A 25,876-nucleotide genomic window follows, 5' to 3' on the forward strand; every position below is an offset into this window, starting at 1 on the left:
CGACGACGAATCACTCTGTCGAAGTTTTTTTACAGGCTCAAAGTGATTGCCAATAACACACGATGCCAATAGGAAGATGGCACAACACTCCCGTGGGAATACAGCTCCGCTAGGTCAGAATGGCGGCGCTGCCGCCGCGGGAGAGGGTCCTCCGCCGTCGACATTGGCTGCTCAGCTTGTCGAGAACATATCAACCTCTACCAAGTCCTCACGATCGGACGAAAGCAATGAATTGAAGGAGCTCTTCGCAACGATTCAGCTGGTCAAGGATCACCCAGAACTACTCAAATCTCATGCCGACCGAGTTGAACACAATCACATGCTCATATACGTGTACTGCCGTGTGGCCTTGGAAGGCATAAAATTGGACGATCCATTTGTAAATCGAGCACATGCCCATGCCGAAGCCCTAAAAGCAATAAATTTCTTGAGATTTACAATCAAAGAAACTCCATCTGTTCTCGCGCATACACATACCTCAAGAACGTTGCTGTACCGAGGCACTGAGCCACTTTGGGTTTGGCTGCTCCCGCATCTTTTGCGATTTCTTGGCCACGCTTTGTTCCAGGAATTGGAGGGCTCCCTAGAGGGCTTCTTGCAGTATTTACTACTATTGGCATCACGAACGAATGAACTATGGTCACATGGTCCGGAATTGGTTCTGTACTTGCGAGCTTGTGTTTCTAGTACGCATTATTTATTATCTTTTTTTTTTTTTAGTAAGAAATGGCCTCAGCACTAACTGCTCCTAGACACGATAGATCAATTACAAAACCCAGCACTAGACCCTTCGGAAATGAACTCTTTCACATCCATACACCTTCCGTCTCAGTTTGCGCTGCGCCAGATTCTGGGGGAACAATCCCTGGGCCATGGACCTACATATCAGGTCTCCTCGTCATCTCAGGCGATAAGGCAGATAACAAGCTTAGCAAAAATACTTGCGTATCCCCTCATACAACCTGACTCAACATTTTCTTCTCTGGCGTCACTATCTCAAACTGTCCCCTGGCTCTTGGATACATGGCTCGACCTGCGGAATGCCCAAAAGCGATGGGATGTGGCTGGCTCGAGCTCTCCTATTCCTATTATAGAGACAGTGCTGAATATGTCTCACGGACTTGGATCTGGAAGTGAGATGACAGCTACATTCAAGAATAAGTCACATGCTCTTTTAGTTTTGTTGTGTAGTGAAATGGTATCCTGTCCGGAAGCCCTTTTACAAGAAGATGAAACTGGTGATACGTCTCGGCAGCTGTATTGTCAGGCACTCTTAGCGATATCTGGTGCTACACTCGAGTCGTATTCTATTGGGCGTATGGCAGCTTCAAAGCTAGTCCAAGAATTGACTTTGCTCTCATCACAACATGCATTAATTGGAGAGGGTACGGACATTTGGGTAAGAAGCATTATCCCCGTCAATAAATGTTGAAGTTACACTGACAATTGAAGCGATGTACTCGTTTGCTACGTCAAATCATATACGCTGCTCCACAACATACCTTTGATGAGGATACAAGTCCATCCCATTTCCGTGACAAAGATATCCGGAAGGCAATTGAGGGTCTCAACCTCGAATATGGGCGTGGTTCTCCGTCGGAAGCTGTCGCCAAGAAAAGAAAAATTGTTTCCAATCCACTTTCAAGCCTTCTCGGGGCCATATACGATACACTTGACATGGCGTGGACAGGAAATGAGATGGGATTCATGCCTGAAGAAATATTTCTGTAAGAATACTTTTCGTATAATTCTTTTTGCTTTTTTCTAACTCCTCGCAGTGAAAACTTCACCAAAGCACCCAGCAGTAGTCAATGTCTTGCATTGGATCTCCTCTCTAGGGTCTCCTGCGTTTGTGATGGCTTGGGAGAAGTCACTACTCATTCCCCAACTGAAAATCAGTGTCCAGTCTGCGAACTTGGCCAAAAATCAAAAGCCCTGATAGATTTGCAAGTCTCCAAGGCTGCATCTCGATCAATATTTACAAAGCTTATTCAGGAACCGTCGTTCTTAGAATCAAGACAGCCTAGGGTTGCTGCTATGATAGCGCTACGGAGGGTAGTCATTCATTGCGAAGACGCGGCTTTCTTGAATATTGAAACATCAGTGCCAGGGCAATGGTGTTTGCAGTCATTGAACAGCTCTATCAGAGAACTTCGTGTTGCCGCCGGGAGGACACTAGGTGCATTCATGCCACTAGAGCCTGCCAGTAATGTTGACGAGGACCTGATTGCAAGGAATCGTAAAAACACTATTGCCCTGCTCAAATCGACATCTGATCAAGACCCAGCGCATTTGGTCGAAACCCGAATTCTGGCGTGGGGCCAGGTCGGTCGCGTTGTCTCAGAAGATGAGTTGAATTTGGTGTTAATCAAACTCGTCGATTACCTTGGAAGTAGCAACAATATCGTGTCAGCCTTCACGTTCAATGAGCTTCTTAGTCTTGCAGAGGCTCGCAATACAACACCAAGGCGCCTCCTTGAGCCATTCTGGAAAAGCCTTGCCTATATGACGACAAAGGACATGACTCAACGGCCCCAACGAAGTCGAGCTATCGCGGAACTGCTACAAATATCCGTTAATGATCTTCTACTATTAATTCAGACACACGCACTACCCTGGTTGGTCTTGGATAAGCGTCAGGACGTGATTCAGAAGATTGCTGAAGCTCGACAAGAAAAAGAGGTTTGGAGACAGCTAATGGATGGACCGAATCTTGCGGCAACGTTGGCTCTGTTGTTGGTCCAGGACACTGGTGATATTGAAGAGTTTACAAAATCTCGCTTGAATGAAATATCTCCGCATTTCCACTCACTATCACTTCTTGTCTTGTTTCAGTCAGAGCCGGTCTTGATTGCGCTGGAGCTTCTCAAGACAGCTGCAACAGCGGATGAAAACAAACGTTCTCTTGTAAGAACAAAAAACCAAGTCTTCTGAGAAATAATCCTAACGCTTTACAGGTTCACCGAGCCCTTCACCTAATGGCAACGACCATTCTGAGTACGAACAAGGACCCCAAAAGTAAGAAAGGGAACGTTATTGGTCGGTTCTTGCAATCCCATGTTCTGGGTCTCATGGCTCGTCTGACCGATGTTATCAACGATTCCATCACCTTGCAGCCTCTCATTATGGAGCAACGAAGCGCCATAGCGACATTGGAAGAGATGCTTAAAGTCTGCAAGCAATACGTGCGGGTTGCCAGGCCGCAGGTACGTCCGTGTTCCATACTCAGAATACTGTCTCCTAACATACCATTAGATATCAGCCTGCCTTCTTGCAGCCATTCCCCAGGAACCTTTACGAGAAGTCTGCTTTTCTTGCTGGGCTGCAATGCTCGCTTATTTGGAAGAAGAAGACGTTGAAGCATTGCTTGAAACTACTTTTTTCATCATCCGTCGATATTGGGGCGTGCTACACGATGCGACTGCGACTATTGGCAAAAATATGCTTCTATCCTTGCTGGAGAAGCACAGTGCCATGGTTGAGATGTACATCAGCAAGCTCCCTTCGCTATCGTGCTGCAAGGGTCTTGAGGGTGTTGAGAAAACCCTGAAGGCAATGCGCCCGACTCTTACTATGGAAGAAGCACTCGGTGTGTTTGCCCAGAGAGTTAGCCATGAAAACGCGGGCGTAGTTCATCAAGCTTTGACTGAACTTGCCCCATACCTGAGGGATAACCAGAGTGCTTTGTACACCTCTGCTGTGAGTCAAAGGCCAGATAATGCGATTACAACTATATTGAGGTCACTTCTCGATTGTGCTTGTAAATACAGCGGGTCACAAATGGACATCGCCCGGCTGTGCGTTCAATGCATTGGGCTCATTGGCTGCTTGGATTCCAATCAGATTGAAACTGTTCGAGAGCAGCGATCTATTGTTGTATTGAACAATTTCGTGGCGCCGGAGGAGATGACTGACTTTGGGTTGTTCATGCTTGAGGAGGTCTTAGTTCCCTCATTTTTATCTGCGACTGATACCAAACTCCAAGGGTTCCTTTCCTATGCAATGCAGGAGTTGCTCGACAAATGTGAGATCAAAGCAGCTTGTGCCATGAACGAAACAGGCATGCTTGGTGGCAACGACATTTACAGGAAGTGGATCGCCATTCCAGATCACGCTCGAGAGGTGATGACCCCTTTCTTATCCTCCAGGTATATGGTTGCTCCAATGCCTCCAGTAACTGTGGAGTACCCGATCTTCCATCCAGGCAAACCTTACGGCAATTGGCTGCGGTCCTTTGTTATCGACATGTTAAGGGAGGGACAGCATCCTCATGCTGACTTGCTATTTGAACCTCTTATGCGCGTGATCCGTGTGAAAGATCTGTCGACTGCCGAATTTCTCCTACCCTACCTAGTAATACACATTTTACTTGGTGCACGGAGCAGTGAGAATGAAAAGAATCGAATAGTGAATGAGCTTTTAGGGGTTTTGAGTCACCAGCCTGCTGATGATGCATCCTACGTGGAACGGGAGGAAATGAAGCGATACTGTCATGTAAGTGCGCCCCAAGCTCAGTGCTCGGTTCTGTAGCTAAATTGTGACAAAGGCCGTATTTCGTTGCCTAGATTACGCCATGAGATGGATCCAAGAAAAACGTGCAGCCGGAAGACTTTCTGCAGAAGGCAAAGAGAGTGTCGCACGAATACAAGGTGTACTTGATCAAATACCAGCAGAACTCATCTCACAGCGAGCCACTGATTGCAACGAGTACTCTCGTGCTCTCTTTCATCTTGAACAGCATGCTCAGAAAATGGAGCAGCAGAAACGGGAGCCAGGGGACCGAAGCAGACTGCTAGAAAAACTCCAGAATATATACGCTAATATTGACGAACCAGATGGCTTGGAAGGTATCTCCTCACAGCTTCATGCACTCGACATAAATCAACAAATCCTGAGCCACAAAAAGGCCGGCCGATGGGCATCGGCTCAAACGTGGTATGAAATGCAGCTTGCTGAGAATCCTCGAAACACCGAGGTTCAACTGGATCTTCTCAATTGCCTAAAGCAAGCCGGGCAACATGGTTTGTTGGCCTTACCCACAGCGCTATCAAGACACTTGCTAATTGTTCACTAGATGTGCTCCTGAATCACATTGAGGGTATGCAGGCAGACCCTTCAGCTGAGAACAAAATCCTGCCATTTGCTGTAGAAGCTGCCTGGGTTACCGGCCGATGGGAAAGCCTGGCCAAGTTTACAGGGCGATTCCAGGAAGATGTCGCTCAAGATTTTAACATGTCTGTCGCCTGTTTGTTTGATTCTTTATATCGCCGGGCGGGTCCCGATTCATTCGACAAGGCTATTCAGAGCATGCAGGACAAGATAGCCTCATCAATGACTGCGTCAGCCACAGCCTCGTTGAATGCCGCACATGAGATTTTGTTGAAGTGTCACGTTCTGACAGATTTGGACGTAATTATCAATACCAAATCTGGCAACGAAGCTGAACGGCGGAGAACTCTGGGGTTGTTGGATGGTCGACTAGAAGTCATTGGGGGAAGGTTCAGTGATAAGCAATACCTTCTTGGTATTAGACGTGCTGCTATGGAGCTGTCAAGGTATGGGCAAGATTGCATCGCGAGCTTCAATGTACTTTATTCTAACAGCAAACTTGGCAGACCAACTTTTGCGGATCTGGACATCTCCGGTCTCTGGCTATCCAGTGCTAGGCTGGCACGAAAAACGAACTCTTTACATCAGTCATTCAATGCTGTGCTACATGCCTCCCGACTAGGCGATGATTCGGCGACGATCGAAAATGCCAAGCTGTTGTGGAGGGACAATCATCATCGCAAAGCCATTCAAATGCTCCAAGGCGCCATCGAACGCAAAAAATTCATGACTCAGACGGGCCCATCGACGAGCGCTGGAACAGCTGGAACCTCGAGGCTCAACCCCCAACAAAAGTTGCTGACTGCTCGAGCACAGTTACTCCTCGCCAAGTGGCTGGATGCCGCTGGGCAATCTCATGCTGTCGCACTGCGAGAAAAGTACCAACAACCCCCTAAGACGTACTCGACTTGGGAAAAAGGCCACTACTACCTGGGCCGACACTACAAAAAAATACTTGAGGCGGAACAACCTCTCAAAGTCGAAGACCAGAGTGATAACTATGTCACTGGAGAAATTGCCAGACTTGTCATTGAAAATTACGTCCGGTCTCTCAACTCAGGAACCAAATATATTTACCAAACTCTCCCAAGAATATTGACGTTGTGGTTGGATGTTGGTGCACAGGTCGACAAGGCACCAGACGGCAAGGTTTCACTTTCCCGAGAGCTACATAAACGACGGGTCGAACAGCTTAACATGCTGCATGCCTTTCTCGACAAGTATATTTATCGCTTGCCAGCGTATATTTTCTACACGGCTCTGCCACAAATTGTGGCTCGAATCGCTCACCCAAACACTGCAGTTTTCGAGCGGCTCAGTCACATCATCACCAAAGTTGTCGAGGCGCATCCAAGACAAGCCCTGTGGAGTCTTATTGGCATCATGACTACAAAGCAGGCCTCCGAGAGAAAGGTTCGAGGCGCACAAATCCTGCAAGCTCTGAGAGGAATTCAAAGGAAGGTGGATGGCACATCTCACGATGTGAAATACCTCATCAGGACCGGTGAGAAGCTCGCAGAGCAACTTCTCGTAGCCTGTCAGAACGGTGACTTTCACAGCAACAAAACGGTTAAAGCTAGTCTTTCGCGAGATCTTCGCTTCCAGCACAAGTGCACACCCTGTCCACTGGTGGTCCCTGTAGAAAGTTCACTGACAGCAACATTGCCTGCGGTTTCCGAACACGTGAAGAAACACAATGCCTTTTCTCGGGATGCCGTCACGATCGATTGCTTCCTGGATGACGTCCTCGTTCTGAGCTCCCTTGCAAAACCGAGACGTCTGACTGCCAGGGGTTCCGATGGCAAGAGCTACATGTTGTTGATCAAACCCAAAGATGATCTTCGAACTGACCAGCGTCTTATGGAGTTTAACGGCATCATCAATCGGTCATTGAAACGAGATGCGGAATCCAGCAGGCGACAGCTGTATATTCGAACGTATGCTGTTGTTCCGTTAAACGAGGAGTGTGGCATTATTGAGTGGGTTCCGGGGATCAAGACGATGAGAGATATTCTGTTGAACTTGTACGCGTCGCAGAAAATTCACCCCGACTATGCGGCACTGAGACAATTGATGGAGGAGGCATCAGCATCTGAGAGCAAAATCCGAATCTTCACCGACGATGTATTGGGACGATTCCCGCCCCTGTTGCCGTTGTGGTTTATTCAGCAGTTCCCCAATCCGTCGGCGTGGTTTGCTGCTCGACTCAGATACACCCGGTCATGTGCCGTCATGTCCATGGTTGGCACAATTCTAGGTTTAGGCGACCGGCATGGTGAAAACGTCAACTTGGAGGAAGGCAACGGCGGGATATTCCACGTGGACTTTAATTGCTTGTTCGACAAAGGCTTGACGTTTGCCAAGCCGGAACGGGTCCCGTTTCGCCTTACACACAATATGGTCGCGGCAATGGGTATATACGGATACGAAGGGCCATTTAGAAAATCGTCGGAGCTCACACTGAGTATTCTGCGGCAACAGGAGGAAACGCTGATGACAATTCTGGAGGCGTTCATATACGACCCAACACTAGATCTACAAAAGGAAAAGAAACCGTCAAGGAGAGGGGATGCAAGTGTGAGGCTGCAGCCACAAAGCGTGGTGGACAGCATCAAGAGGAAAGTCAGAGGGCTGTTGCCGAATGAGAGCATTCCGTTGAGCGTGGAAGGTCAAGTGGAAGAACTCATCAAGCAGGCTGTTGATCCAAGGAACCTGACAGCCATGTATATTGGATGGTGTCCATTTTTGTAGTTGCATTGGGATCATTTCAGGGCGAAGTGGGCATAGATTGGCGTTTTACGTCGAGATTAAAAGGGACAATGTGCGAACATGAGAAATGACCTGTCAACTGGGGTGATTGTGAGTTCTGCGAAATGCATTGGTTCGACTATTGATGATGACATCAAACATTGTCAAGCGTTGTGCTCGGGTGGAGATTTGATGTTGCATCTGGAGCACGGCGGCTGCGCAGGTCCGCAGGTTCTGCACACGGTTTGGGCAACGCGACAACACGCGACTGACTGGGCAAGCCAAGGCAAGTGCCGAGCAGGCAGGTGCCACCAAGCACGAGTAAGGACTACACAGTCTGCACCTCTACACCCTCCCTATCAGCCCCAGTTTGCCAGCCTACCAGTTGACATGCAAAGGCTGCCTCTGCGCGCTCGCTCCTTGGGTACATTGCGACAGCCTTGTGTCTAATTTTTTTTTCTCATCCCACATCAACCTCTCCCTTCCGATCCATCTCATCAGCTGATCCTCCATCTGCTCCCGGTCGCATGTGAGCACCATACATCAGCATTGAACCAAACCGTTTCTACAAGCATCATTAGGTGGAGCTAAGCTTCCAGCGAGACACTATCTAGCGTACCGTCCGCGGAGCCTGACATCTGAAGCAACGCGGCGCAAAACGTGTTACGTCCATTAGATCACGTTTACAACGCCATGCCTCAATATCGCATTGGTACGACTGGACTCTGCCATTCAAAGCTCTCTATTCCATGACACACGCTTACATTTGTGCAGAAATTTCACCCAACAACCGGGCGCTCTGCAAAGACACTGTCTGCAAGGAGGAAAAGGTAAAGATCCTCAAGGGTGAGATTCGCTTCGGCAGTTGGGTGGAAATTCAAGACCATGGGGGCTGGGCTTGGAAACACTGGTAAGTGCTTCTCACATCTCCGTCTCGTAGCAAATATCCAGCCGCCCATTGCAACATCACTAACAAAGCTGCCATGCTATAGGGGATGTGTCTCTGGAGCGCAGCTGCTCAATCTCCAAGAGACATGTGATACTGGCGATGGCAAATATGACTTTGATGCCATTGATGGATACGATGAATTGAGGTTAGTATTCTTAGTCCCTGGGCTATGTGTACCCTGGCGAGGCACCGCAGACTGACGTTCGACCTTTGTAGCGACCCAGAAGTTCAAGAAAAGGTCCGCCGATGCGTGAAGCAAGGCTTTATTGATCCTGAAGACTTCAAAGGTGTATGTTCCTCGAACTGCCATGAACCGGATGGGGAACTTGCTGACTGGCGCGACGAAGGATCCTGAGAAGAACAAGCTAGGCGAGAAGGGCATTCACCTGACTGCTAAGCAGAAGGCAGCCAAAGAAAAAGCCGCCGCTGAGGCTGCCGGAGATGAAGAGGTAGGCTTCCGTGTTGCCATAGAGGATGGTCTCAAATCTAATAATGAATAGGCCTCCGAAGATGCTAAACCAGCGAAAAAGACGGCCAAGCGCGGTCGCAAGAAGGACGCCGACGATGACGAAGACAATGAGCCCAAGGCCAAAAAGCCCAAGTCAGCAAAGCCCGCCAAATCATCAAAAGGTGATAAAGCTACTCCCGCAAAGGCTTCCCGCGGCAGGAAAGCAGCTGTAAAGAATGAGAGTGATGATGAGGAGGAGGAGGAGGAGGAGGAGGAGGAGGAGGAGCCAGTGTCTACAAAGAAATCCAAGTTTGCTTCCACCAAGACTTCACGAGGCAAGAAGGCAGCCGTCAAGGACGAGAGTGAAGAGGAGGAGGAGGCACCTGTGTCGGCTAAGAAATCCAAGGCTGCACCGAAGACCACCAAAACTGCTGACGCCAAGGCGACAGGAAAGTCAAGTCGTAAATCAGGGGCGAGGGTGATGGCTGATGAGCCGGCTGATGAGAAGCTTGCTCCAAAGGCAAAGGGACGTCGAACCAGTCGCTCAAGCAAGGCTTAAGCCTTTGGTTGTCTGTCAAAGCGCATGATGTGGCTAAAAATTGCCCTTGGTTTACGGTGTGAAATAGGTAGAGCACGTTGTTGAGTAGCGGATGGATAGTGTTGGAGTTGGTTTCCAAGTTGCTAGCGGTTATGATGAGTTTTGCTCAGGCGATGTGGTTCATAGTCATTGCTATGTACTTGTATCAAAAGTCGACAGTCGCTTTCTTGCACATATGTAATAATTGATGTTTTTGGCCGGGTTTGCCTTGGTTCAGTGAAGGGATAAAAGTCTTGCTCTTACTGGTTTCGTGCACCTCCTTTGGGCGATGTGAGTGAGTTGCTCCACGTGAAGATTGTGTCAAGTAATTTATTGACGTCGTCCTACAGAGCCGGGCCGCTAAGCGAACCAGCAAATATGCTTTATCAGTAGAGTACGGAGTAATGTGCAGTAGTTTCTCTGGTTGTTGTCAACTGGTACCTTGACATTTTGCCGCGTAGCACGGTAGAGCCGGTAGGTAACAGGTGACGAGCAGGCAGGCAGACGGCGACAGCACCAGTTGCGACGTCATAACTTCAGCCACCGTTGATGGTTCCCCAGGTTCCCGAGCCCCCACCATCCCACCACGCAAGACTCCAGGAGCTTGCTCGGAACCTTCAATGTTCACATCAGAATCAAGCCCTACTTCGCAACTTGACATTGCAACTTTCTCATCCCACCGACAAGGCGACAACCCCCCCCCCCCCCCCCCAACCCAAACACCCAGCGATACCATGTCCTCCACGACAAATCCAGACCCGGAGCAAGGCGCTCCAGCCTTTATTCCCCTCGAGGCCAACCCCGAGCTCATGACCAAGCTCATCCACAAGCTGGGCGTCTCGCAAGCCCTCCAGCTCCACGACGTCTACTCCCTCACCGACCCAGATATGCTCGCATTCATCCCCCGTCCCGCACTAGCTCTCCTCCTCGTGTTCCCCATAACCGCAGTCTACGAGAGCCACCGCATGGCAGAAGACAACACTATCGACGAGTACAAGGGCGCCGGGGAGCAGGAACCCGTCATCTGGTGGAAGCAGACGATCCGCAATGCGTGCGGCATGATGGGTCTGCTGCACGCCGTCTCAAACGGTCCTGCCAGGACTTTAATCGGTGAGCGCTCTACTCTAGAAATCCCCCCGGTAGCTTGCTAACAATGTGTTTTTCAGAGCAGGGCACGACGCTGGATGAGCTCCTCCAGAAATCCACCCCGCTCCCTCCGCGGGAACGCGCATCTCTCCTCGAAAAGACACCTGCTGTCGCGGCAGCCCACAAGGAAGCCGCCTCGGCGGGAGACACGGCTGCGCCTGACGCCCAGGACAACGTGGACCTCCACTACGTCTGCTTCGTCAAGGGCAGCGACGGCGCGCTGTGGGAGCTGGACGGGCGTAGAAAGGGGCCGATTCGCCGGGGAGAGCTACAGGAGAGCGAGGACATGTTGAGCGAGAGGGCGCTGGGCATGGGCATTTTGAGGTTCTTGGAGCGCGAGGGCGGCGATTTGAGGTTTAGCGCCGTGGCCTTGGCAGGGTCTTTGGATTAAACGACGGGTGAAAATTGCAGACGGGGCTAGGTCCCTTCAACTAGAATCTTCATAAATAGTGCCGCGGCGGTCGTTGAGCCGTCGATATGCAAGGAATTTACCTGGGCCCTGGTCCCCCGCAACCAATGTAGATGAACAGTTGCTGTGAAAACCACGTCCACAACGTCATAGAAGACAGGATACAACAATCCCCACATGTTCGCAGCCAGCGCGGGCCAGCGATGATCGCCACGGCTTCCTGGTGAGGAAACTCGCCCCACGACGGTGACGCCACGGGTGTCATGGACGATGACGTCGTCGCCGGCAGCGTTGCAAGGCCCTTTGGTAGGATATATAAATGTGCAGATTGGTGATGACTGTGTCTTTGCAAAAATCCAAAGTATTGCACACCAAGCTGGAGAAGTCAAAATCCAAGAATTACCTTTTTGGGTCAACACTACAAATCTACTATATCCTCCCAACATTACGCATAATGCCTCGTCCCGGAGACGGCTCAAGCCACAACGGCCCATTCGAGGAATATGGTCACGATATCGTCCACGGCGCAGGATCTGCTGAGGTATGTTTTAAGTTTTTTTTTTTGGTGCTTCAGGCAGGATGGTTGCTAACGGTTGACAGACGTCCAAGGTGCCGAGGGCGGAGAAGACGGCCGACTTGCCGGAAGGTCTGAAGGAGCAGGGCGCCGGGATAAAGGGCATGAATGCGAGCGGTGGTCAGAGCCAGGGATTGAAGAAGAGTGGTGAGGGCGGTGAGGTTGGTCAGGGCGGACGGCACATTTGACTTGGGCAGAGTGCTTAATTTCTACATGTCATGGCAGCAAGACTCTAGTCGGCTCAAATTGAAACCAAGTTTGGCGAGACAACGCACGTATTGGGAGTCGGGATACAAATGTCTAGAAGACACACAAGTGAACTGCACGATGCACTGCATCGTCACCACGTTTGAATCAAAAGATCAGGCGCAGGTGGTGTAGGTTAGCCATATGACAGCCGTCAGCTGTCACCCAATCGGCCACGGCATTGTAAATCGTCGGGCGGCAACCGCCTTCCCCAAAGCGCTACACCAAAGGTCTGGTATTCTCAAGATGCCGAAAGGGAAATCCGTCTTTTTCACCTACTAATACCACCACGGGCGCTGGATGAATCCGCAGCAACCAACCAACACAACCAACTACCATTTCGGCAAACGCATGCCGAGTACCAAAGACCAGCAACCAGCCAGTCGACTATTGCCAACGGGCCGCACAACACCAAATCAAGCCGTAGTTACATCAAGAACAACGTTCGGCCTCACCTGTCTCAGAGGGCATAGTGGCGTCCAATTGAATAAATCAGCCAGTATGATTGAAAATAACGCACATCTTGCCACAGCAAGTCGGGGCTCCCGATCGTCGGTCTGGTGGTCTAGTGGTATGATTCTCGCTTAGGGACAACCCTGAAGCAAAGTTGCGAGAGGTCCCGGGTTCAATCCCCGGCCAGACCCGTATTAATTAATCCAAGTTCATTAATTTTTTGTTTCGGAAATTTTTTTTTTGTAACGCTAGCAGGGCGGCTTCGGGACATCGATGCTAGGTGTGACTAGTTGGATATGTCCGTGGATGGCACTGATTTGAGATGGGCCATGTGTCATTTTATAACAGGTGTTCTCATGTCAGCTACAATAGCTATAAAGTATAGCACCTAATAAACTACTTACCCCTGATAAGTGTAATGCGAACATGCTAAATCTACACTAGGTCTACTGTGCAGAAGCCTTTTTAACTCTGTAGGACACATAATGCGTGATGTTAAATAATGGTTGATTAGTTTGTTCCTCACACAGTAAGTAATACTGCATTAGCTTTCTTCTTAGTGTACTTGCACATAGGTAGAGGATTATACTATGGATGAATATTAGCGGTTTACTAGCGGAAGAGGGAGCCGTGTCCGTTGGCATTAATGCTACCTTCTTTTTTATTTATATTTCAGCGGCAAGTATAGAGTTCTTGTTTCATTAAGGTGCTGGTTATATCTTTGTACGAAGCAGCCCTCTATTGCAGGTATTTGAGCAGCGCTCTTGCAATTCAATCAACTGCATTATTTCCTTGTAGACCACTCAGATTGAAGACACCCAGTGTTAAGACGATGAAACCTCATTAACCTATGTACCTTCAATCATATGACGCTGTACTGCGTAACCATAAAGACACCTTTTGACATACATGTCATTAAAACCCTATTCTTCCCAGTCGTCGATAGCGCGCTGAACCCAGAACCAATGCACAAACGCCGGTTAAAAAAATGCCTTCCTCCCCCCCTTCCTCCTCCCTTATCAAATAAATCCCTTTGTAAGACTAGGCGCTCTGTTAATGCTACTTGATCTGTTGGGCACATCGGGTCCCTCGAGACGACCGCGGAGGCTCCCAACAGCAGACGTCTTTTCTGACCGTAGTCCTTTCCACCCTTCGAGTTCCTTCTCCAAACGCAGAGCCTTCTCCTTTTCTTCTCGAAGTTCTCGCTCCGCTCGTCTAGCCGAAAGCTGGGTTGCCGACTCGGACGCTTGGAGTTCGTCAATCGTCTTCAGAAGCTTATCCACCTTGTCGCGCATCCGGTTCACGTCCTCCGAGAGCTGCGTATTCTGCTTCTCTTTGCGTTCGATTTGCGACTGAAGGTCCTTTACAGTGCGGTCAATGTTTCGGTTCGACCGCTGAGACTTGGACCGCTCTGTCTCGTGGTCCTCCAGTTGAGATTCGAGCTGCAGCTTGAATTAGCACGTCTCATGAGATTGGGTGGGTGCACCTCTGTAAAGTGCCTTACCTCTTGAATTCGCTTATGTAAAAACTTGATGTCTTGGCTGGCACTAGAAAAGCCCTTTGTCTCCAGGTCAATCAGTTTCAACTGGGCTTCATTCAAACTCTTTTCCAGGGCAGCCTTCTGCTTCTGCAACTCGGTGCTGGCTTCGCGCTCGGCTGCAATCTCCTTTTGCACATCAGAAACGAGGGCCTCTGCGCGCCTCATTTTCTCGACCGCGGCCGCAGCGACATCCTCCTGGTGAGCAAGGCTAGACTTCAAGTCCAGGACTTCCTTATCCAGCATCGCAGCATCGCGCAGAGATGGGCTTTCACCCTTTACAAGCTCCTCGAGACCTGCCTTGGCCTCTGCAAGCCGAGCCTCCACACTTCGCTTCTCACGTAGCAAGAGATCGCGCTCAGAGGTAACCTCATCCACCGAGGATCGCAATGTTCGTACTTGAGACAGGAGTGATACAACCTTGCCCTGGGCTTCGTTGTGAGCATTGACGGCTTCATCACGAGATGAAGCAACATCGGCAAGCGTGGCCTCGAGACGAGACTTTTCTTTGGACCAAGTAGAGCTGTTGAGGACTTCGTCATCCCACTTTGAACGTAGTTCGTCCAGCTCTTCGCGAAGTCGCGCAATCTCAGCCTGCTTGTACAGCTTCTCCTCGCGAGCGAGATCTAGTTCCTTGGTCAGGGTGGTAAACTCGGCCTGATACTTCTTTCGTGTCTGCTCCATGCTCGACTCTTTGTCCTCAATGTCCATGGCGCGCTGCCTTCGGTAGTCCTCGAGTTCGTGCTGCAGTCTCTTCTTGGCTTGTGTGACGGACTCGAGATCGGTAGAAATGTCCTCGATACGCTCTTCAAGGCGCTGGTTCTGACGCTGGAGGTCTTCAATCGTGGCATCCATCTTTTGGCGCTCTGCCATGACCTCACTGTACGTGTCTTCTGATTCCTTTGCCTGTGATTTAGCAAATTGTTCAGCTCGGCTGGCCTTGAGCACGGCGATTTCTGCCTGTTCAAGCTTGCCAAAGTACTCATCTGCTCGGCTCTTGTACACCTCAAGGCTTCCCGACACGTCAGCCAGCTTCGAAGTCTCGGCGTCAAGCCGTATCTGCAGTTCGGTGTACTCTTGCAGAAGCTGGCTGCGGCTCTGTGCTTCCTGTTCTCGAGCCATTGTCATCTCCTGCAGGTCAGACTTTGTGTCCCGCAGCTCAACCTCGAGTTTCGCTCTCTCGTGACGCATCTTGTCAAAGTGGGCTTTCACGTCTGTCAGTTCAGCAACGGCGTCCTTGTGGCTGTGCAAAAGCGCACGTCGTGACTCCTCTTGACTGTTGAACACATCCAAAATTTCTTCGTGCGATCTAGCCTGTACATCGCGTAGCGACAACTCGCCTGTGCGGATGTTCTTTTCGAGAGCAGACACCTTCTTTGTTGAATCGTCGAGCATGTCATGCAATCTACTGTTGACCTTTTCCAGCTTCTGCATCCGACGCAGAGAGGGGCTCTGGTCATTGTAGGAGTCGGGGCCAGGGGTGCCTCGATCGACCTGGCTTTGGAGGTGGCGATTTTGCATCTGAGCAATCTGAAGCTGATTTTGAAGCTCTTCAACCTCGGCCTTTAGGTCCATGCGATTGTTAACCGCCAGTGTGTCTACTGTCTTGTCTGAGCGCGCTGTATCGTGTTGCTCAGTGATGTCCTGGTTGACCTTTCTGGGTGTCGAGATATTTGAGAAGCGTCGGGTGTTAATCTTAGCGGATCGTCGCTGCGTAGGAGAACCGTTGAAGGGTGCCTCGTTAAGGTGAATCTCTTCCAACCTGGGTCGACCTGGGCTCTCGTGTCGTGTCGCACGAAGATCTGCGAGTTGGCTTTCTGCGTTGGTCCTGGCAGCTGACTGAACACGGAGATTCTGCTGAAGCTCCTCGACCTTGCGTGCCAGATCAAAGTTTTTGAGGAGGGCCTTTTGATTGCTGTCATCCGACGGAGGAGGGATCCGGATTTCCGGGTCGACAGACCTTAAGGCATTGAGCATTTGCGCACGTAGCTCTTGGAGCTCCTTGTCTCTGGCATCTATAGTAGCCTGTAGCGTACGAACGGTTGCTTGTGACTGTGTGCGCAGCTGACGTTCAGAATCGATGGTTCTGTTGGCTTCTGCAAGCTGAACCGTGAAGTTAGACGAAGCTTTCTCGGCATTTCTGCTGGACTGGACCTCCCGAGCAACCTCGTGGTTGAGATCTTCGAGACTGAGCTGAAGCTTCTCCGTCTTCTTCTCCAAAGTTGCGATTGTCACCTGGGCATCGCCAAGCTGCTTGTTCAAATTAGCGTTTTGTTCTTCTAGCCTAGACTTCTCCTTTTGCAGGCTGATGACATGGCCCCGAGAGGCTTCATTGGCACGGGAGGTGGACCTGGCGATCTCGAGCCCCTTTTGCTGGAGCTTATTGAGGAGCGCCCTGTTGTCATTTTCAGAAGCAGCCAGTCGGCTCTTGACAGTGTTAAGCTCTCGTTCCATCCGCTCCTTTGCTTGGTCGTTTTTCAGTCCAAACTCGCCCGAAGATGCAATCAGTTTGTTAAGATCTTCGATTTCGTGGTTAAGCTTGGCGCACTCATCCTCAAACCATCGCAATCGATCATGTGCAGCATCCAAGTCCTTCCGCAGGCTGACCTCTCTTTCCCGAGCCATCTTGGAGGCCTGACGCTCACCAGAGATTTCAGCTTGCACACGGGCTTCTTCAGCCTGTGTTTTGGCCACCCGCAGTCGACGGATTTCATCTCGTGCTTCGTCTCGCTCTTTCTCAACTGCGGTGCGTGCTTCCATGGCTCTTCGCAAAGTATCCTGCTGAACATAGAGTTCCTTTTCAATGACAATCTTTGCTTCATTCAAACTGTCATACTCCTCCTTGAGGCTTTGGTACTTGTGCTCTCCAAGAAGCAGAACATCATCGCGCGATTGTCGTTCTCGGCTTAGGTCCATTTGAGTAGTATAGAGTTGTTCTTTGAGATCCTTGATTTGAGCCTCTAGGAGTGACCTGTTTTCATCCGCTTGAGCATCTTCCGAGAGCCTGGCAGCAAGTAGCGTTTTGGCCTCCGCGGCCTCACGTTCGAGTTGGGAGTGCTTGGACTTCATTGCATCCAACTCGGCTTGAACATCGTGAGACCTGCTCGAGATTCTGTTCCTTTCCTCCGTCAGTGCTTTCTTCTGGTCTTCCAGAGTACGTCGCTCAGTCTCAAACTTCCTCTTGTCGCTGCGGAGCAGAGCCAGCTCGCTCTCCTTGCTTCTTACCAAATCTTCATAATCAGTTGAAGTCTTGGAAAGTTGGGAGAGCTGATGCTTTACATCCTTGTTCTCTTGGCTAAGACGGGATTCTCGCAATTTGGCTGCCTCCGCCTCCTTTTGAGCAGCACGCAACTTTACTTCCGTGTTTTGGTCCAGCTGAAGCAGCTTGCTTTCCAAATCTTGCACCTTGCGATCTTTGACATTTAATTGGCTTTGAAGGACCTTGATCTCATCGGCAAGGGCGGCTTCTTGCTCGCTGCGCTCAGACTGCTTCCGGGAGATTTCCTTGACCGCGTTCTCTAATTCTACAGACTTTGCTGACAACTTGCTCTTCTCCTCCTCCAGCTTAGCAATTAGCCCTGCAGCTTGTTCGAGTTGGTGCCGGAATTTTTCGACGTCCTGCTCTGCTCGACTTTTGGCTTCCATGAGTTCATCAAGTTGGTCCTCGAGTCTCTCTTGGTCATCGAGGGCACCAGAAAGCTTCTCCTCAAGCTCGGCCTCCCGAGTCTGCAGTCGTTTAAAGATCTCCTCCTTGTCCAATGCAAGTGCACGCTCGCTCTCCAGTGTCTGCTGGATTCGAACCATCTCCGTGTGTGTATTGCGACGGTCATCTTCCAATTTCTGTCGCACCTTTTCGTCAAGTCGCATCTTTTCGTTGAGTTGCTTGATCATGGCATCGCGCTTCTTAACTTCGGTTGCAGTACGAGTAGCTCCTAGCAAGGGCTTCATCTTCACAATGAGTTGCCACCACGGGTTTTCAACTAGGCGCAGGTATATGTTGAAGTTTCTCTGAATAATTCTTGTGGCTTCAGTTCGAAAAAGCCTCTTGTATGCGACACGTCTTTGGATGAAGCCTCTGGCAACGGACTGAAACCTGGCCATGATCTCCGTAATTAGGGCATCGCGCTGTTCTTCCAATTCTGCTAGAACGCCCGCCCGGAAGAACACCTTTGTAAGACCTACACGATATAGTGTTTTGTCGAGGCCAAGCTTCTCCAGCATGATTGTCGCAGCAGCTTGACCTTCAAGGTAGCCTGTAGGCATATTTGAGCAGAGCACTTCGTATCGCTGGCGAAACTCCGTGAAAGGAAGTCTGTTGGGAAACCCTGTTCGAGCAATTCGGATACCTTCCAAAACACCGTTACAGCGTAGCTGATCGAGAACGAGAAGATTATTAAACTGTTTTGGCCGCTTCTTGTGGTTGGGCAGAATACATCGCACAAAGTGAGGATGTGTTGAATGAAGTTGAGCCATTAGACTGTGAAGCTGCTCCTTGTGTCTCTGGGCAACAGTGCGGAAGAGTCCCTTCTTTACTCGGCTTCGGCCGCCACCAACTTCCTCATCTGTTGCAGCACAGTCGGAAAATAGGCCAGCAATGTGTTTGTCGGACGAAGAGGCAAGCAGACGTGTGATATTATCGTTCAATGGGTCTTTGTTCTTCTCCAGCCAGCCTTCAGTGGAATATTCCACTTCGGCAGCGTAATGTGTGAGGATGAAGCCGTGTCCAAGGCGAGAGGGTCGATACTTGGTGGATTTCTTATCCCAAAGTGAATGCAGCTTCTCTGTGAATGTCTTATCCGTAGCCTTTGGCATAACGCAATCCTCGTCCAGACAGGAAAAGATACCAATTGGATTTGGCAGCTCAATAAGGTCAATTGTTGGTTGCAAGTCTCGGCCAAAGTCAATAAACTGCCATTCAATCTGTTCGCGCGCGTATTCCTCTTGTTCAAGGACAAACATATGATGATTGAAGAACTGCTGAAGTTTCTCGTTGGTGTAGTTAATGCACAGCTGTTCGAAGCTATTCTCCTCGAAGATTTCGAATCCAGCAATATCGAGGACACCGATAAAGTGCGAATCGTCAAGTCCCATGCCTGTTCTGTCGAGCTGGCGGTTGATTCGAGAAACGAGATCACCAAATCCTCGTTCATAAATTCCCTTGGACAAGGCATCTAGACTAAGTCGCACTTGTTCCGGGGTTTGGACCTTCTCGACCCATTCCCGTCCGGCTTTGACCTTCGGATGCAGCAGTCCTTGAATAAAAGGATCTACTGGCACGCCGAGAAGCTTGCACACAGTTGTCACCACTTGTTTCGACTCAGGCGCCAATCGTGCCTGATCAGCCGCGCGGCTTTCCTTGACGACCTCAATGTTGCCCAAATGCAGCACCGCTGCAACCGTACGAAGAATCGATAGTTGTTCATCGTCAGAGAAACCCATGACATCGAACGCTTCCATCAAAGAGTCCCATTCTGCTTTATCAGACACGCCGACAATCGTATCGTGTCCGTTTCTTGTATACGCAAAATTCTGTGTATCCAGTCCGCTCAGAAGCAAAGTGCTCTTGACGCGATTGCTAGCGCCCTTTAGAAGCTGGTAAAAGATGTGGTAGTTCCGCTCATGAGGGTTGATATGTACAACTCGTGATTTTTCAAGGAGATACCAATCAATAAATGCCCCGGCAATAGCTCCGTTTCTGTTGAACTCAATGCGGATGAACTTTCCGAATCTCGAAGAGTTGTTATTTCGAACAGTTTGCGCGTTTCCAAATGCCTCTAGAATAGGATTTGCTCGGAGAATTTGTTGCGAGAGATTGGTGTGTTGCGATTTGCTTCGGGCAGAAGTCTCGGATGCGGCCACGGCCGCAAGATACTGGATGACCTTCTTGGTATTTTCCGTTTTGCCAGCGCCAGATTCACCTGTTACTAGGATACTCTGATTTCGGCCTTCTTCCACCAAATTTCTGAAGGCTTCGTCAGCCATGGCGAAAATATGCGGCTTGGTATCTTCCCGACTTCTGCCTTTGTACATGTTGATGTACTCATTGGTATAAATAGGTAATGGGCAATAAGGATTGACCGTAACGAGGAAGAGTCCGGAGTATGTATAAATCAAATCCGATTGGTACCTCATTTTAAGGTTATGGACGACTGAAGCCTCGTTCAAATGGGTCAACTCGGCCATATCGTTTGCCTTATCGAACTTGGCAGGGTTAACTTTGTCGACACTTTCGGGGTCAAGTTCCCGTTGCTGTCATTCAGTCAGCTACTTCTTCACCGATGCATAGATTTATAAACTGACAGTTCCATCATCTGTTTGCACCAGGATGCGGCTATTGCCTATTTCTTCGACAACCCATCCCTTTATAAATGCATGTTGTGGATCTCTAACCCACACATAACGTTTACCAGAGAAGTCATTCTCCCCTTCGATGCCCTTTACCGTGTCATGTTCTCGTCTCATCTCCCCCAGCTTGATGAACGAAGGTGCAAACGTATTTGAAGTGGGCGTTCCATTTCTCGACTCGTTTCTATGGTGTCTGATTGCGTTTCCTGTCGCGACCGACGACGTTCCATATGAGCTGTTGGACTGCGACCGGCCATGAGACGACGGTGTTGACACACTCGGCGGTGGTGGTGAGGAAAACAGGGCAGATTTTGGTCTGCTACCGTTGAGGGGGGCTGGTGATGATGGAGAGGGAGATGCCGTTCGAGTAAACGGATTGCTGCGGCGTTGTGCCGAATTATTCAGGTTGAAAGCCATTGTCGACGAGAAACATCAACGCCGGCTTTGTTGATGTGCATCAAGACTCCGCCCCAACTACACAATCATATGCGCGTAAACAAACTTGGCCGCAAGAGAAAAAAAGAGTGAGTAGATAATACAGGTCCACCGCAGAAAACGTGGATCGCAGGGCAGAAAGAACAACTAAAAGCACTACGGCGCCGTGAACAAGTAGAGACGGAATTAGAATGGCGTGAATAGACTCATCATTTTCCAGCTTGCTAGTGTAGAGCTGGCAATGATATACAATTGCCGTTGCTGGGGCGAAACCCCTCCCAAGTAAACAAACCGACGCACGTGACTTTCTTCTTTCTCGGCTAGCGTGTCTTGTGGAGCCAGACCTAACTCGAGACTAGCGCTTCTTTCCCAGCGCTTAGACCTGACCGCAAAGCTCAAAACCCCAAAAATACCGGCAACCCAAAGTCGTCGCGTCCAACAACAAAGAGTGAGTTTGCGCCAGCGCAAAAAGACTGCGAAAAGTGCGCTCGGAATCTTTGACGGGGCTCTTTGGTTGCGCCTTTCATCAAGACATATTTCGCAACCTTTGACGCGACAAACGTCGGTACATCGCGGGTCGCAACATCGTTCCAGTGCTACTAAAACTCGGAGACGCATTTGCCCAGTCAACCTTGCATAGACAGCTGTGATCCTCGTCAGAGTTCGTTCAAAGCCCTTAAGCGTGTCAGAAGAGTCTCACAGCACAGTGGTATGTACAGGTCTACCAGAAGATGAGCCAGCCTGAATACGGGTACGTTCCCCCTGGTGGTTATAACCTCCATCAAGGTTTTCCGCACACCTCTCAGCCCGCCTATACTCCTGCACTGAACAGTTTCATTGGTGCCTCACAAGGTCAGCCATCTATACCAGAGAGCGCATCTGGCCCTAGTTATGGGCACAACTTGATCCCTGGCTTGGGGTTAGGAACGCACACTGCCAGTTCAACACAGCATGGCTCTTGGTCACATGGACAACTACCAAGCTGGCAGGTAGAATCGCTATCTCACCGAAGTTCGGAAAAAAATACGCAAGGCCTGCCGAAAAGCCAACCCGTGACGAGTATACCGGGACTAAACGGGACATCAGCAAGGCCTTTAGAAGATGGCGAGGTCAGCGAGGATGGTGAGCTCGAGGATGTCTACGAACCGATGGAAAGTGAACAAGATGCGGTTGGTACAAGTCAAACGCACAAGCAAAGACAGGCCGGTTATCAACCAATCGACGGCCGCGAACGGTCAGGATCGTATTCGCCGTATCTATCGCCTCATGAAATCTCACAACCTGGTGACAGCCTATCGGACCATTACACAGGTACTTATTGTATTGCGCAGTGCAAGCTACGTTGTATCCTCTCTTAACTAATGCGACAGGCGATAAACCTACCGCGAGCGAGGCAGCACCGTCAGCGCCTATCGATGTGCGCGATGTTCTGCCTCCCAGGCCCAGTCAAACCAAATGCATGAATCGTTCGGATTTGGAAGCGTCTAAGAAGCAGGCAAAGGATGCCATTCTTCGATTATGGCCACTAAATATAAGATTTCACAACTACGTTTCCGAAGGTGTTGACGAAGCGCTTCTCAAATCGCTCTTCAAGGACTTAGGTCTCAACTTCACCGAGGCTACCAGGATGACGTCGGGGCCAGAAGGGAATGAGCCTGCAACTTCAAATGGGACGAGTATTTCAAAAGCGCTGGCCGTCGAAACTACGAATCTCGTGCCTCCAAAATCCAAGCCTGCCGTCGTTAACGCGTCTGAATCACGGAAGGATCGAATCGCCCGTCTACTCGCTGCAAAAGGCTCAAAACAAAGCTCTACACCTGCGTCATTACCGGCAGACGACGCAGTTGCTCCAAAAAGCGCCAAGGCGGCGGCTACAGGCGTCAAGCCAACACTGACACAGTCAGAAAAGTCCAAGTTGCTACAGCAGAAAATGGAAGCTCTCAAAAGGGCACGAGAAGCCCTCAAGTCAGAAAAGCCCACTCCGGTAGAGGACAAGAATGGTTTCAGTAAGAACGATTCGACACCTGAAGCATCCTTTAAGACTACGAGCCATGACGGATCTAACGCTCCGCGAAATGATGCTTCAGCAAGTGCTATTCCAGGGCTGTCGTGGCCACCAAGTAAGCAAGCCACGGAGCCACCTCAGGCTATGCAGCAACCCACCGCGACCTTCCAGGCCGCCGATCTGAGCCAGCTGCGACCAGCCCCAGCATTTGATCAGAACACGGAATCCCGACCATTTTTGATCAATGTCAGTGAAGGGGAAGAGGATGAGGACGGTGATGAGGAAATGGAACTCGATTCGCCAAGTCGGCCAGAGACTCCTTCGGGTATGCCCAACCCTGCACACCAACAGGATACTATACTGCAAGACGTACAAGCCATACCTGACTCCTCCATACCACGACAAGTGAGAAGCCCTGCATCGGCCTCAACGCCACTGAGGAGCGCCAGCAGAAATAATGGCAGCGACTTGGAAAGCATGAATAAGCAAATAGAAGAGATGAAGAGAAAGATTGCCGAGGCCGAGGCTCGTAAGAAGGCCAAGAGTTCACGGCAAGGCTCTCCGGTACTCTGTCAGCTGAATGACAGTTCTTTTGAGGATGGATCCGACACAGCGAGTCGACCGCTAGCACCTCCACGGCTCTACGGCGAGCTGGGTCATGAGGCAAGGAAAGCTCTGGGGACAAGTTTAGAACAGCGCTCGCGCTCTCGTGCCGCCAGCGAACGCTTGCCGTTGATTGAAGCTCGACGCAGAAAACAACGACTGAAGCTAAAAGCTCTTCATTCCGAAATCGCCAGGATCGAACAAGAGTTAGAAGAGGATATGCTTGAAGAAGAGAGGCTAAAGGGAGAAATTCTAAGCTCAGACTCGGATAAAGAGATGGACATCTTCGCTCCTGTTGATCTATCTAGTTCCGGTACGTTAATACGCCCAACATGCCTCGTGACAAATAGGACTAACTATAATGACAAAGAACAAGAAAAAACACTTGAATCCTTGCAGGAGTCGGCCTTCTCAAATCCAACAGATCAAAGCGAACAACCAACGGCCAGATCAATTGAGCAAGATCAAGCCCTGGAACACGCTGATGATGTACCAGATGTTGATGACGAAGCTCCTTTTCCATCCCATGAGTTGCCTGCCGCGGGTGAGTCCAGCGCTGGCGTTGCTACATCAAACTTTGGCAATGGCGGCATTGTGAGCACAACAATTCTGCCCGAATCAAACAAAGTGAATCCCGAGGCGTTCCCAGCAAGCGATGAGCTGGTCCCGAACGATTCTCAAGCCTCCTCTTTGCATTCTGATATCCCTGAGGATGTTGATATGGAAGATGCGGGCTACTCAGCAGACGAAGACGTCGAAGAGAATTCTGACGAAGATTATGAGCCTCCAGAGGCGAATTTGTCTGCAGTGGCAAGCCACAACGACCAGTCGGAGCAAGACAGTACTGTGCTATCCCAGACTGAGGAAGTTGTGGAAGGTAGCCCAGTGACATCAGGTGCCGCCGCTGCGTTCCCAAGCGGCCCTGCGTTGCCAGAGCCAGATTCGACAAATGAACATGGCAAGCTTGTCGCTCCAAAGACTAGCTTCGTTCCGTACGAAACACCACTGCAGTACTTCCGTGCTTATCGATTCCACCCCTCGTTCAATCGAGATGTGGCCGGTGGGTTGCGGTCGATGACCTACAGTAACAAAATTGATGTCAAGAAGGAACTTTGCCCCGATGAGTTGGCTGGACAGCAATGTCCCAGGGGAAGCCAATGCGAGTTTCAACACTTTGAGACGATGCAAGCTCCCGGTGAGTGGATTTCCCCGGCCGGCTAATAGAAGGTGCAAAGCAGCGGCATGGCTCGAGTTGGGCACTGACAGCCCAAACTGGACAGATGACCAGATCCTGCTTCAGCTAGGAGCAGCTGACCATTACGACGAGGAGCAGAAGCAGAAGTACATTGCTGGTCTAAGACAGCTCCTTACCGAGTTCCGAACCCGTAAAGTCAAAGATTTCAACACGATTAGCCAAGGTATCATCGAATTCCGGGCCAAATTCATTGGAGATAAGACCAAGATTCTACCGTTGGGTAGCATCAGCCTGTAGCCAGGCCGGACCGAACCATTGAACCGATGACGCAATGCACATTTATATATCCCTCCATGTTACATTCTGTAAGCATACCCGGGCATTTGCCCATGATCGCACCCCAACTATCATCCTTCCAGCGGGCATTTGGTCGGCGCAAACGAGCGCATTAACATTTACTGTGGCTTATGATAATGAAGCCATTATAATGATTTATTTCACAAAAACCTCGCATGATGCATACTACTTGGCGTTGTGCTGGGACGTAATAGTTTCGCGATACCCTCTCATACCTTTGCACTGTCTGCATTCACACAAAGATATGGTTGAACCACGTATTTTCCCCAGTAAGCTTAAACGGGTCTCATGTTGGCGAAATCTGCCTAGGCGAAAAAAACTTGGGGGAGATTGTTTGAATGCGCGCCCTGTTGGGCGGCTGGTATTTGCTATAGTTGGGGGCCCCATTCCTGCATACGTAGATTTGTGCGGCTTTCGGGAAGAGTCAGCAGTAAACACGAATAAACCTGAATTTCCAATTGTTGCACCATCTCACTGTCCTTGGGACTACTTGAGCCTTCCTTGGTGATGAATCAAATCCACTCGATAAAGGTACAGCTCGCCCGATCATCGAAGCACTCCCTCTTGGAAAACAGAGTATCGATCTACATGATTGCATTATTGGTGAATTTTTGAGATTCCTTTCATGTTGAAGTCGAGGTGAGGATCCTTTTGTATCACTTTGCATCAAGCAACCATGTGCAACTTGATAGCAAATCTTCAAAAGCACAGGTTAAGAAGCGCAAGATGAAACATAGCAC

General features: G+C 49.9%; 6 protein-coding genes and 1 non-coding gene across 8 annotated transcripts; 6 read left to right on the plus strand and 1 right to left on the minus strand.

The window, feature by feature from the left end:
• Positions 1–42: 42 nt before the first annotated feature.
• MEC1_10 (serine/threonine-protein kinase M1) lies at positions 43–7,860 on the plus strand (the record flags this gene model as incomplete). The annotated part of the gene is made up of 9 exons (XM_066121682.1): positions 43–686; positions 753–1,399; positions 1,453–1,727; positions 1,779–2,907; positions 2,958–3,206; positions 3,256–4,494; positions 4,547–5,021; positions 5,075–5,555; positions 5,616–7,860. Exons 1-9 carry the CDS (start codon positions 77–79, stop codon positions 7,858–7,860), a joined length of 7,350 nt encoding a protein of 2,449 aa, XP_065973299.1. The 5' UTR covers positions 43–76.
• A 690-nt stretch (positions 7,861–8,550) lies between these two features.
• On the plus strand, positions 8,551–9,813 carry J3458_019769 (uncharacterized protein; the record flags this gene model as incomplete). The annotated part of the gene is made up of 6 exons (XM_007813011.2): positions 8,551–8,569; positions 8,632–8,767; positions 8,850–8,951; positions 9,023–9,095; positions 9,154–9,255; positions 9,307–9,813. The coding sequence occupies 6 exons, from the start codon at positions 8,551–8,553 to the stop codon at positions 9,811–9,813; spliced, it is 939 nt and encodes a 312-aa protein (XP_007811202.2).
• A 303-nt stretch (positions 9,814–10,116) lies between these two features.
• Positions 10,117–11,559, plus strand: YUH1_2 (ubiquitinyl hydrolase 1). Its single transcript, XM_007813010.2, has 2 exons — positions 10,117–10,941; positions 10,998–11,559. The coding sequence occupies exons 1-2, from the start codon at positions 10,452–10,454 to the stop codon at positions 11,366–11,368; spliced, it is 861 nt and encodes a 286-aa protein (XP_007811201.2). The 5' UTR covers positions 10,117–10,451; the 3' UTR covers positions 11,369–11,559.
• A 53-nt stretch (positions 11,560–11,612) lies between these two features.
• J3458_019771 (uncharacterized protein) lies at positions 11,613–12,276 on the plus strand. Its single transcript, XM_007813009.2, has 2 exons — positions 11,613–11,927; positions 11,987–12,276. The coding sequence occupies exons 1-2, from the start codon at positions 11,706–11,708 to the stop codon at positions 12,146–12,148; spliced, it is 384 nt and encodes a 127-aa protein (XP_007811200.2). The 5' UTR covers positions 11,613–11,705; the 3' UTR covers positions 12,149–12,276.
• Positions 12,277–12,760: 484 nt separating this feature from the next.
• On the plus strand, positions 12,761–12,850 carry J3458_019772. Its single transcript has one exon. It is a non-coding gene; the product is annotated as a tRNA-Pro (tRNA).
• A 447-nt stretch (positions 12,851–13,297) lies between these two features.
• On the minus strand, positions 13,298–21,195 carry MYO1_3 (class II myosin). The gene is made up of 3 exons (XM_007813008.2): positions 20,497–21,195; positions 14,164–20,445; positions 13,298–14,101 (listed from the first exon to the last, which is right to left on the minus strand). The coding sequence occupies exons 1-3, from the start codon at positions 20,956–20,958 to the stop codon at positions 13,679–13,681; spliced, it is 7,167 nt and encodes a 2,388-aa protein (XP_007811199.2). The 5' UTR covers positions 20,959–21,195; the 3' UTR covers positions 13,298–13,678.
• Positions 21,196–21,398: 203 nt separating this feature from the next.
• On the plus strand, positions 21,399–25,585 carry J3458_019774 (uncharacterized protein). 2 transcript variants are annotated; one of them, XM_066121683.1, is made up of 3 exons: positions 21,399–22,287; positions 22,347–24,779; positions 24,865–25,585. In XM_066121683.1, the coding sequence occupies exons 1-3, from the start codon at positions 21,708–21,710 to the stop codon at positions 25,074–25,076; spliced, it is 3,225 nt and encodes a 1,074-aa protein (XP_065973300.1). In that variant the 5' UTR covers positions 21,399–21,707; the 3' UTR covers positions 25,077–25,585. The 2 variants fall into 2 exon arrangements, with proteins under 2 accessions (XP_065973300.1, XP_065973301.1); XM_066121684.1 differs by having other exon boundaries at positions 22,347–23,897; positions 23,955–25,585.
• The last annotated feature ends 291 nt before the right edge of the window (positions 25,586–25,876 follow it).

The sequence above is a fragment of the Metarhizium acridum genome (assembly GCF_019434415.1).
Source record: "Metarhizium acridum strain ARSEF 324 chromosome Unknown scaffold_568, whole genome shotgun sequence".
NCBI classification, from domain to species: Eukaryota; Fungi; Ascomycota; class Sordariomycetes; order Hypocreales; family Clavicipitaceae; genus Metarhizium; species Metarhizium acridum.